Source organism: Astyanax mexicanus, chromosome 8 (assembly GCF_023375975.1).
Source record: "Astyanax mexicanus isolate ESR-SI-001 chromosome 8, AstMex3_surface, whole genome shotgun sequence".
NCBI lineage: Eukaryota > Metazoa > Chordata > Actinopteri > Characiformes > Acestrorhamphidae > Astyanax > Astyanax mexicanus.
This window is the reverse complement of record NC_064415.1, coordinates 31,276,765-31,290,086: the sequence shown is the minus strand read 5'-3', so window position 1 is coordinate 31,290,086 and position 13,322 is coordinate 31,276,765. Positions and strand designations below refer to the sequence as shown.

The following is a 13,322-nucleotide window of genomic DNA, read 5'->3' as shown; positions in this document are numbered from 1 at the left end:
AAGAGACCACTTCAGTTTCTGAATCAGTTTCTCTGACTTTGCTATTTATAGGTATATGTTTGAGTAAAATGAACATTGTCGTTTTATTCTATAAACTACAGACATAATTTGGGCATTTATTTACAGAAAATGAGAAATGTCTGAAATAACAAAAAAGATGCAGAGCTTTCAGACCTCAAATAATGCAAAGAAAACAAGTTCAGATTCATAAAGTTATAAGACTTCAGAAATCAATATTTGGTGGAATAACCCATTTTTTTTAGTGACAGTTTTCATGCATCTGGGCATGTTCTCCTCCACCAGTCTTACACACTGCTTTTGGTTAAATTTATGTCACTCCTGGTGCAACAATTCAAGCAGTTCAGCTTGGTTTGATGGCTTGTGATCATCCATCTTCCTCTTGATTATATTCCAGAGGTTTTTAATTTGGTAAAATTAAAGAAACGTATATTTTTTAAGTGGTCTCTTATTTTTTTTTCAGAGCTGTAAACAAATATGCATATCTGATTTATCAGACAAAATTTGAGTTGGATACAGCCCTACTTCTGTGTTAGCAATGTGTGCAACTTAAAGTAACTGAATGCATTCATTATAAAGGGTGTCTACAAGCACATGAACATACGGTAGAGTGTATAAGTCTGTGTTTACAATGGGCCGCCGGTAAGTAGTCACAAGAGGAGAGAGAGGTGTATAGCAGATATCAGTTAAGACTTGCTCTACATTTGCCTTTTATTTTTCTTAGTCAAACAGGTATCTTTCAGTGGAGGGTGTGGTCCTCCCTCACTCACTCACACTGAACCAGAAGGTAAACATCCTGACGCCTTTCAGGAATCGCTCTCTTATCAAGCGATATCTCAACTCAATTGTGCCATTTAACAACTATGGTAACATAATGTCTAAAAAATAATCTCTTTTATTTTTTCACTTTTAAAAGAGAGTTTAAGGGAGTTTAAGAGTGTAAGACTGCACACAGTTATCACAAGGTTTTACTGGGTCATAGTGAAAGTGGAAGTGCCACCACATTTCACGTTTTGAACTGCCACTTACATTATGTCACTGTACAGCTGAATATGTGTTGAGGAGAACACTAACTGCCATTTCTGTTTTAGTTAAAGCAACATTATATTAAATATTTGGCCTAAAATAGCAGTAGAAAAGCATCAATTTCATCGTTGCTAATCTAGGGGGTGGGCTCAAATCTCAAAGGATGAATTACAATTCCCTACTGTAGTAGGAGACCAGAAGCAAGAAATACCAATTCTCACGTAATACAGATTTAACAGATGCCCACATTGACAAGCATTGTGCTGAGTGACCGGAAGAGGGAGGGCCACTAATGCTGCACAATATTGGAAACAATTTATATTGGAAATGTTCTTTTTTTCGACAATATATATTGCGATATTAAACAATGCAGGGCCTATGACGTCACCAGCCCCGCCCCCACCAGTGGTGTCTCACATCCGGACCAATCAAGAGGTGAGTCAGAAAAACAACACTAATCCGACCTTTAATCAGGCATTTAAAAGGTAAATAAGAGTGATTTTCTGGGATTAAAAACATGAAATTACCTGTTACTGGAAATATCTGGTCAAAACTGTGCTGGACTGAGGTGCACAGTGCGTTTACAAGCAAGTGCCAAACCATGTGGATGGAGGCCATGCGGTTACCTTGTGTTTACTCCTGACCCCCTTCCCCCTCGCACTTCTCAGGCAGCAGGGGCCTGTTACTTACACAGACACAGAGACAATGCTGTGTATCTACTGCTTGTGTCAAGAATCAAAACATTGCAACATGTTGTGCTTGATTTAATTGCCTTAAGTGACATCGCACATCCTGCAATGTGACTATTGCACATGCGACCATCGCGATGATGATGCTTAAACAATATATCGTGCACATGGTGCAATTTAATCTGACATGTTTGTAGGTTTCAATCTGACATAGCAATTTCTGCTGGACTAAAACTGGGCATTACATAGCTAGCCTCTCTCATTTTATCTCATCTCCTGTGTTGTGCCACGAATTAGTAAATTTCTGCAGTTAATGTGCCGTATATCCACAGTCTGAGTCAATGGCTTTCAATACAGACCTCCCTTAACATCAATCAGTCATTAAAACACAAAGAAAAATGCTGACGAGTCATTGTAACAGGATGTACAGTGCATCCAGAGAGTAATTTCCTCTGAGCACGGATACAGAATGAATAGACAGAAGCAGAAGACAGTGGTGTTTGGTACAGCAGTGAACACAGACTGAAGTAAAGGTGGAGGGTGAGAGCAGCTCCGGCCCTCTAGTCTCACATTGCAGAAAAGTGTGAACAGCAGCTGTACAAATGCATGAAGAGCCAGGCTGGCAGCTGAGAGAATCATGAGGTCCACCGAAATAGCCTGGGAAAATGACAGCACAGTCGATATTAGGAAACTTGTTAAGCTCTATTGAGTGTTCACAAAGCATATGACTGTAATATGTTGTCATCAGAAGTAGAACAGAAGAGCTGAATGTTCCTAAACTATATATTTTATTTGCAAATGAGGTTCATCACTAATAGGCAGTTTTATGATTTCATGCAAAACCATGCTGAACTCCAGCTCTCCAGGACAACTTCAAGCCCTGGTTCCTACTAAGTCGAGAAGCAGTGTACTCTTTAACCAGTCAGTCCAGGCTTTCCACATTCTGCACACACTCCTGATTAACATGGTCTGGACAAGTGTGTGGTGTGTGTGTGTGTGTACATGTCTGTCCTTTTATTGTTAGGGCTTAGTTCTCTATGTCAACTACAGTAAATCTATAAGTTATATTGATGGGCCAATTCACATTTTTTTTAGTTCCATTCCAATTTTTTTTCACTTTTTTTTTTTTTTTTTTTTTTTTTACAATAAAATGACAGTCTGTAAGTTTTTGGTGAGAATGTGTAATTGCACTAAGCATGCTAAAAAGTACTTTGTCAACATGCATTGTTGTTCAGTTTCTATTCAATTTGAAATAAACTGCTAATTTTAGTCAGGATTGGCAGCATGTTTGCTCATGCTCATCAAATGCTATCATAGCAAAAAACTGTTCCTCCCAGACATCCTGTTCTTTAAATGAATATAAATGGCTTTGCAGTGATGGTAGGGGATGCACACTGATGCTGTTTATTATAATATTTTGGCCTATCCAGAATCAGGAACACTACTGCTTTCAATTTAAAAGACAATAAATATTTAGAATTATTCAACATTATTACTATAACTGTTAGTGTTGTGGTTCAGGTCACATCATGATGCTAAAATAGACCACAGCAAGAATTAAAAATAAAATGAAATATTCAACTCGTTTTTGGCAGAGAATTTGGCAGTACATATAACTGGCCTCACAACCACAGACCACGTATAACCACACCAGCCCATGACCTACACATCCAGCATATTCACCTCCAAGATCGTGACCAGCCACCCGGACAGCATGCTACCAATAGGCTTATGCTCATCTGCATCTCAGTCCTCTTCTAATGGCAATACTTCTCTACAGGAACTAGACAGGAACTGTGTGTGTGTACATTTGCACATCTGTATCAGAAATGCAGAAATGTATGTAGCTTAAAGTAGCTGAACACATTATTAGAAATGTTATTAAAACATTTGGACATATAGGGACAGTTTTCCAGACAGGGATTGAGCATAGACTTGAACTACACATCATTATGAATGGAGAATTTCTATTGAAACAGGCCTTGCTTAACTTAACAAATGTAAATTCGTGCACAGTTCTAGTATTCTATTTGATTTAAAAAAAAATAGCCAATTGAACAATTTAATCAGTTTTATATGCAGAAAAGATATAAAGTTTTAAAAGAACCTACTATGAACAGCATCAACTGTCTACACGAACTGACTCTGACATTACTGACATGAAAGCCCCTGAGAACACTGCATGCTGTATCCAGTCAGGGATGACATCAAGTCTCTTCTCTTAAGTTTTTTCAAACATGGGAAAAGTAAATAAACAACAGCAGGGTTTACTGTAATAACTGTTCACATCAGAAAACGTAAACACCCGTGTCTAATGATGGCCTCTTGAACACAGGCCTGCAGTCTAGTCTGATTCTAACAGGCTGCACATGTTTACTGAGCATGTGAGGAGGAGAAAGCCCTGATTTGAGGCATCTACTTCAGGCGGTTCATCACAGAAGAGGAATTAGATACATGCAGGCAGTGTTGTCTAAAGGGAAAGAAGCTGCTGTATAGAGCACAGTGGATGATAACTGTACAGTACACCCTTCAGACTGGTATTCCATTCAAATGATTCAAATATCGTTAAACTTAACCCTTGTGTGGTGTTCATATTTTTGTTACTTGTTTACTTTGTTACTTAATTCAGCAAAATTAAGCAATTTTACATTAAAATGCTTTACACATGCTTGCTTCACCTAAATTGCAAGCAATATAAACAGCTTACATGGTTAATATTTGCCCTTTACCTTTCTTATGTTACATTTCTTTCAAAAAGTGCTACTCTTTTTTTATTATTTTTTTAATAAAATGTAAAAGAAAATGAATTAATCTCAAGATATGAGTAGAAAATTTGTTTAGTTTCAAATTTACAAATGAAGCAATGTTTATTAGCCCTTGGCCAAACATACTGTATGTAATATAAATGTGTGTGTGGGGGGGGGGGGGGGTGTACAGTGTGTGTTTATCGAAAATGTGTTTTGATATATGTTTTTCACAAAAAATGAGCCAATGCCAATGAGTTTGAGTTAGAAAAAATATTTTTTTTGTATCATTTGATGAAAAATGAAAACGGGTCCCACAGACCCTAAATTGTTTTAGACCGATGAAACTTTAAGTTTGGACAAATAAATAAAAAATAAATAAAAACTGACACTGAGAACCTTGCACATTTTTTGTAACTCTGTTAATGCTTTCATACCGTGATGTTAATACTTCCCCCACTGTGTGTTCATGGACTTTTATATTAAAAACATATTACAGCACCTGTAGTCACATGACAGATTTTGGTTAGTTTCCATCGTTCATATGTTTTGTTTGGGTAGGTGTGAATACTGTGCAATAGCTGACGCTGACCAACACAACCACATCAAGACCAATGAGAGGAAGTGGTCTCAGCCTGGTCCCAAACAAACTCTGGATTGGTTAGATTGTGGTGATCTGCTAAACGGCTGTTCAGGTGCAGTTTAATCTGATTTATTATCCACATAATTAGTACAGTTACAGACTCGAAAACATTTATTTTCCCACAAGTAGTTAAAAGTTTTTATTTACTATACGAATGTGGTATGACAATCATGTATGACAACACAAACTGTATTTACTATATGATGCACTAGTATAATATATATCTGAATAGCTATCTATTCCTGCCTCTGACAGGTCTGAATGTTCTCACATTGTTTCTTCTGAGGCATTTTTAGTAAACTTAAGGTTTTTACTTGTGTGAAAATAACCCAAACCAACAGGGAAATGCTCTACGCTCACAAACTACAGTACAGATTACCATTCTTGTGAGTCCATGTGGGAGTGTAAATTATACTTAATACATTAACAATATTACAAAAACCTAATAATTGCGTTACAGCAGGACCCTGTGTGCCAGAAGCCTTGCTGTTCTGTCCTGAGCTAAACTGCAGCTGCCGGTCAGCAAATGTGTCCTCTGGGAGTATGACACTCATATTAATACATGCACCATTAATGCCAAAGCATACACCTCGTCATAGTTAAAAAATACACATTGGAAACATCACAAGCTTTACAACAATGACACAATCTAGCACTTATCACTGAAACAGCCAACAACAGACATTACTTCACCTTCCAAAGGGTGATTTATGATGTGACAGTGGTATATTTGGGGTATAATTAGAATGCACAACAGTTTAAATTAAACAGGGATAAATAGGTTATGAAATGATCACTTAAAATGTATTTGTACATACACAACCATTTTTTCTGAGCATATAGAAAACCCATTTTGTCCCAGTCTAAATCCCAGATCATGATGCTAGCAATTAATTATTTAAAAAAAACTTCTAATATTAGATAAGAGTGTAAAAAAACAACAAAGAAAAAAATATCAAAAGTGGGCCCTTTAAATAGCTCAGTCAGTTGACTAGTTCAGGCTTGAATGGGGCATTTGACTGCCTTCTTTAATCACAATTATACAAATACACAAGTAACACCCAACAAACCACATGAGGTACCACAGCAACAACTTGACAACCACCTGAGACACCAAACCAATCATTTGGGATACCATAGTAATCACCTAGCAACACACAACCAGCACAACCACTGAACAATGTCAGATCAACTGCTTAAAATAATGTTGCCATCTCCTTATAACATTGCAGCATCCATCTAGGAAGCACCTAGCAATCACATGGCTACTACATGTGATACTAAAGAAAGCATCCAGGAACATCATAGTAACCAACTGGAATAACGTATCAAGCATGTAGCAGGTTTAGGGATCTTTTAAGCTTTGTTTTCTTTAGAAAGTGTACTTCTCTAATTTTACATGTAATTACCTAATAATAAAGCTTTAGGACATAATAAGCATTTGAATTTGAGGGGTTTCATTAATTAGTAGTTAGACTAAATGGTTAAATTTAGACTAAATTAAATGGTTACTTTTTGACTTTTTGGTATCACTATAATAACATGGGATAGCCCATGATTATTTTTCGGATTTCAATATTTTTAATGATGATTTTTGCTGTTACAAAAACAATATTGGTCTGTTGAGGTATACACTCCACAAGACAGAGCCAGCATGAACTTTTTCAGCACTTTGTGCTACCGTAGAAGTTGTGTGGTACTGAAGAAGATGGGCTGATTTTCTCTGCCCTCTTCTATTCATAAGCATTGATGCCATGACACTTTAACAGGTTCACCAGTTGTCATTTCTTGGAGCACTTTTGATAACCACTGCATACCCAGTTGTCTGGCCATCACAATCTGAACCTTGTCAACGTTACTGAGATCCTTACGCCTTTCCTTTTCTGAACTTACTATTTCTAATCCCCAACAGATCCAGTTTAAATATTTTCATAGATTATTTTAGATACCATATATACATTTTCTAACAAAACCTGCAAAAGATCCTTACTGTAACTAGTATGGCTCACAACAAGAAATGGAAAACTTTTTTTATTCCGTTCATTAAAGCATTCCTAAAAGACTCCTCATGGGAGTGTAGTAACACCTAGTTTGTTAACTCAGTGCTTAATTAAGGTAAATTAGGTGAACTGGTGATAGAAATAAACACATCCACTTGCTGGGTGGAGGCACTGAGAAGAAATTAACTCTAAACCCTTTTCTTCAGACTAGTTCACATGACATCAACTACTTGTATTTGTACTGTATTTATGGTTAGTTGCATAATATTCAGTATATTATATATTAAGCCTGGTGTTTTTGTAAGCAACTTAAAACAGGAAGATGACAAAATCTGGAGTAATGCATAGGGCTCAGTCAGGTTGTGTTATTATCCAAAAAAACATCAGCAGCACATCATACATATACAACCATTTCTCCTGAGCATATAGAAGACCCATTCTTAGTACAAGCTCCCTCCTTTTATCCATATTAACAAAACATCTAACTTAGTTGCACTACATCAGCACAATATGAAGTAAACAATCATTTACACTGTAGATGTCTCATTTACACTTCACATGTCTTCACCAATTACACACAGATACACTACTTTGTTTCTTATATTTTTTCCTTACTGAAAGAATGTAGGTTGAATGTTGGTTTAATAAGATTTTGGTTTGCTGGCCAAGCCAGATCTTTTTACGTATCTTTTGCACTGTTTACGTATCTTTTGCACTGCTTAATTTAATTTAAATTATTATATAACTGTGTATTTGCACTTTCTGTTTGGCTGACATCAGTTATCCTCACATTATGCACATCAACTGGTGTTCACTGTCTATTGTGTTCAACTGCACTACCTCCATTCTCCATCTCCATTACACACACACACACAAAGACTGTACATTTACACTGTATATTCTATTTCTTATTTGATTGTATTTATATGTATCTTTATATTTTATATTTTATCTTTTTTAACTTTGTGTATTGTGTAACCTGCTGCTGGATGCCAAGAATTTCCCCCCGGGGATCAATAAAGTATCTATCTATCTATCTATCTATCTATCTATCTATCTATCTATCTATCTATCTATCTATCTTCCTTATCATGCTGGTCAACCAGCTTGGTCTTACTGATAAACCAACAAGGTCAAGCCTGGATAACCATGTAAAATGACTGTATAGCCTATTGCTAAACAGGGGTTATTTAATTCCGAACAGGTTAATTCAACGGTTAAATATATTCTAATATTTTATGGGGAGAATTCAGTATTGTATTAGGATTCTTTCAATATTTTATAGGAGTTAATTCAACATTTTAAAGCAACCCTGTTCATGGGAGATCTAACTTTCTGAAGACTTTAGGTCTATAACCCCTAATTTACTTTATTTGAATCATCTAATTATTACCTTCAAATGTGCTTATTAGTTGGATGAGTTGTGTTTGGAGATTTGTGAGGTCAATCCTGTAAAAATGTAGAGCTCCAGGTCAAGGGTTGTTCCTAGAGCACTAATTCAGCAATTCAGTAGTTAACCCTTGTGTTGTCTTACAGGTGATGCTCTAAGACCCACCACTATGATTATCAACAGAGAAAGGCACACTTTTCATTCAATAATTTTATTTATTTTGCATTATAAATGAATACTGAAGTCATCCAGACTATAAAAAAGAACTGAAAAATATGTTAAACAAACCAAAATACTGAGGCTGGAAACTCTGATTAACTTTTCCTGGGCAACAAAGATAATACTTGGTCTTCCTTTCCTGGGGCGGCCCTGATTTCATCGTAACAATTTTTTATGGTTTTTCTTTGCTTAGTTTACTTAGTATACCAACCCTCCCTCTTCACAACACAACTGATGCTCTCAAACACATTAAAAGGCAAGAAATTCAAGTAATTTACTCTTGACAAGTTCAGCACAGCTGTTAACTAAAAGCAATTCCAGGTGACTGTACCTCTTAAAGCTGACTGAGAAAATGATGTCAAGATGTATAAAGCAAAAGTTATGTAAGCAAGAGGCGCCTACTTTGAAGAATCTAAAATATAGAACATATATATTCAGGTTTGTTTAACACTTTTTTGTTTACTAAATAATTCTATATGTTTCCTTCTTAGTTTGGATGACTTCAGTATGAATCTACAAAGCATGGCAGTTTTAAATAATGAAAAAAACACTTAATAAATAAATAAATACACTAACATGGCCGAGCTTGGTTATAAGGATATCAAAATCTATTAAACAACGGTGTATTATATGTTGGTCAAAATCTAACCAAACTAAACTGGCCACAGTGTTTGTTCTGTTTCTCATATCTTCTTTATTTTGTTACATCACCAGTTATTGCTAAAGGGAAACTGAAAGGATGAGATGTATTGATGTAGGTTCAGGTGGAAAGGAAATTAAAGGGGAGTCTCAGACCCTGTTTTTGGTTTTTGAGTTGTAGTCATTATAATCTGTTAACACTGAGAGCAAGCCCAAACCCCTGATCTGTGCATCTTTCTTTCTCTCTCAAAGTCTTTCTCTCTGTCTCTCTTTCACTCATACTTTCTCCTGTCTCTCTCTCAGTCTCCCTCAGTGTCTTTCGTTCTCTCTCAAACTCTCTGTCTTTCTCCCAGTATCTATCTCAGTCACTTCCTTACTCTTTCTCAGTCTCTCTTTCTCTCTCTCATTCGTTCTCTCTCTCTCTCCCTCAGTGTTTCGTTCTCTCTCAGCCTCTCTATGTCTCTCTCCCAGTATCTCTCTCTCAATCTCTCTCACTCTTTCTCTCTTTCTCTGTCTCTCGTTCTCTCTCAGTCTCTCTCTCAGTCTCTATCACTCTTTCTCAGTGTCTCTCGCTCTCTCAGTTTTTCTCTTTCTCTCTCTGCAGAACTTTTCATGACTATCATTAGTGCAGCACTCTAATACGGAAGTGAGCTGATAAGCATTTCAGCAGAGCCCAACCGCACTTTCTCCTCAACAGACAACAACTGCCTAACTGACTAACTAGCCTACATACAGAACTATAGACACAGATACCAGCACTGTGAGCGGGTCTCACCGTGTCTGGACCCTCCTCAGCAGTGACAGAGACCCCTGTGGCCACAGTCTATCTGTCAGAAACTCTAAGTTAGTCTCATTAGCTCGGTTTAAACACACAGACAGGGGGTCCCCCTGTCCCCCCCGGGCAAAACTCTCCACACACATCTCTCACAGCTCCACCTAACTAACTCAGTTTAGTTTATAACTCACTCCTGAAGAAGCCAGTTAGCTAGCTAGCCCCACAGAAAGAGCTGGAATAAGAAGCTACGCACCACTTTTTGGTGCACTCCACCGTCAGCTCGGAGAAAGACGCCACGAACTGGAACTTGGTCGCCCTCTTCCCCACCCGCTGGAGCCTCTTCCACACCGAGGTCATGGCCGCTCGCTCGTGGTTTTCCCTCAGAAATGTGCTGTTAGTCTCTGAAACGCTACATCCTCTGAGTGTCTCTGTGAGAACCGCGCTGCTCTGTCTCTCAGCTGCTTGTGGCGGAGCCGCGCTCACATGTCGCGAGCGAGAGAGAGAGAAAGCGCGAGCGTGCAGGCGAGGGCGCGCGCAGCTCCTCACTCACTCAGTCACTCAGTCACTCATCCAGCTTTAGATTCACATCAGGAACACACACACACACACACAGAAAGCCCTGAAACACGAGCCCACCGTGGATATTCCGGCCTTTACACAGCTATAAATAACCTACAGTTAGCTGGCCTTCACAAGAAACCCCCCAGGGCTGAATTAAGCCCTACATTGTTGAATTTAACCCTGTAATAAACAATAAACCACTGAGCTGAAGCTCTGTATGGTACTGTACCAAACCCTACACTACTGACATAAACTGTTTACACTGACTTAAACTGTTTATGATTTTAGACTTAACCCTACACTACTGAAAGAAACTGTTTATATCAGACTTAACCCTACACTACTGAATTAAACTGTTTATATCCGACTTAACCCTAAACTACTGATTTAAACTGTTTATATCATATTTAACCCTACACTACTGAATTAAACTGTTTATATCCGACTTAACCCTAAACTACTGATTTAAACTGTTTATGATATCATATTTAACCCTACACTGCTGAATTAAACTGTTTAAGATATTAAACTTAACACTACACTACTGAATTAAACTGTTTATGATATCATATTTAACCCTACACTGCTGAATTAAACTGTTTAAGATATTAAACTTAACACTACACTACTGAATTAAACTGTTTATGATATCAGACTTAACCCTACACTAATGAATTTAACAGTTTATATCCGACTTAACCCTACACTACTGAATTTAACTGTTAATGATATTAAATGTAACCCTACACTACTGAAATAAACTGTTTATATCGCACTTAACTCTACACTACTGAATTAAACTGTTTATGAATGTTTTGGACTTAACCCTACACTAATGAATTAAACTGTTTATGATATCAGATTTAACCCTACACTACTGAATTAAACTGTTTATGAATGTTTTGGACTTAACCCTACACTAATGAATTAAACTGTTTATGATATCAGATTTAACCCTACACTACTGAATTAAACTGTTTATAAAGCTGGACTTAACCCTACACTACTGAATTAAACTGTTTATGAATGTTTTGGACTTAACCCTACACTAATGAATTAAACTGTTTATGATATCAGACTTAACCCTACACTACTGAATTAAACTGTTTATGAATGTTTTGGACTTAACCCTACACTAATGAATTAAACTGTTTATGATATCAGATTTAACCCTACACTACTGAATTAAACTGTTTATAAAGCTGGACTTAACCCTACACTACTGAATTAAACTGTTTATGAATGTTTTGGACTTAACCCTACACTAATGAATTAAACTGTTTATGATATCAGACTTAACCCTACACTACTGAATTAAACTGTTTATGATATCAGACTCTACACTATTAATTAAACCGTTTATGATTTTAGACTCTATAAAATCAGACATAACCCTACACTAAGGTCATGGCCAAAAGTGTTGGGACCCCTAAAATGTTTCCAAAAAATAAAGCATTTTTGAAATTTATTGAAATTACACCTTTGTTATACACATATTTATTTACTTTGTGTGTATTGGAACAACACAAAAAACAGAGAAACTGTTAGATTAGACTGTTTAGGATTTTGGACCTAACCCTACACTATTGAATGAAACTGTATATGGGATTACTAAAAAAATATTATATGTTAGTTTAATACTATATAGGAATAAATTAAATTTTATATATGGTTTATTTCACTATTTCATAGCGGTTAATTCAACACTTCAAAGCAACCCTGTTCCTGGGAGATCTGCCTTACTGAAGACTTTAGGTCTATAACCCCATAATTCACTTTATCTGAGCCATCTAATTATTTCCTTCAAAAGTGCTTATTAGCTGAATGAGGTGTGTTCAAAGATTTGAGAGATTTATGATGTGAAACCTGTGAGAATGTAAAGCTAAAGGGTTGCTCCCAGAGCTCTAATTCAGTGATTCGGTAGTTTAACACAACACAGTAGTAGTTAACCCTTGTGTTGTCTTAAGACGCGCCACTATGATTAATAACAGAGAAAAGTGATATTTATCCGCTAAAAATGTTGGTGCTTTCTTAGAGTATTTCCAATATTGGAAAATGTGAAACATTGCCTGTGTATGTTTGCTTCAATAAATAATACATTTAATTCCACTGGGACACTGGGAGTGTACAGAATGTTAAGATTACACATGCCTGGGCTCCAAGTGATCCAGTGGACAGTTAAATACAGTATGTGTAAATGTAACACCATAAAGGATTAATATGTTATTTTAATTTCTGTAGTGTATGCAGTTTAATTCAACAGTGTAGATTAGGTATGTCCATTACCATTGAAGTAACCCATATACAGTATAAATAAACCCTTAGAAAGAAACATTTGAAACCATGCACAGTATTAAATTAACTTGCATAGTTAAGCTATTTTGAATTAAGCCCTACAGTGAGTTTGAATACTTTAATTGCTGATTTTACCCCTGAAATCTACAAATGAAATCCTACATTGTGCTAAATTAAGCTCTACAGCTTTCATTTGAATCCACTTAAACCCTGCTAAATACTAGAAGATTCACGTTTAGCATCTCACGTGTAGTAAGCTTTAATACATAATCATATAATAGGCTTAATTTACTATAGGCCTCTAGTGATACACTGATGAATTA

At 36.5% G+C, this 13,322-nt stretch overlaps 1 protein-coding gene across 4 annotated transcripts in view; it reads right to left on the bottom strand.

Moving 5' to 3' along the window:
- ehbp1l1a (EH domain binding protein 1-like 1a) overlaps positions 1–10,698 on the bottom strand; it is a 65,574-nt gene extending 54,876 nt beyond the window's left edge. For 2 of the 4 annotated variants that reach the window (XM_007255695.4, XM_007255696.4), the window contains exon 1: positions 10,397–10,698. In XM_007255695.4, coding sequence (XP_007255757.3) covers positions 10,397–10,500 — 104 coding nt within the window. In that variant the 5' untranslated portion in view covers positions 10,501–10,698. The remainder of the gene's footprint in view (positions 1–10,396) is intronic. The other 2 variants (XM_049481875.1, XM_049481876.1) reach the window with 2 other exon arrangements.
- Positions 10,699–13,322: the final 2,624 nt, after the last annotated feature.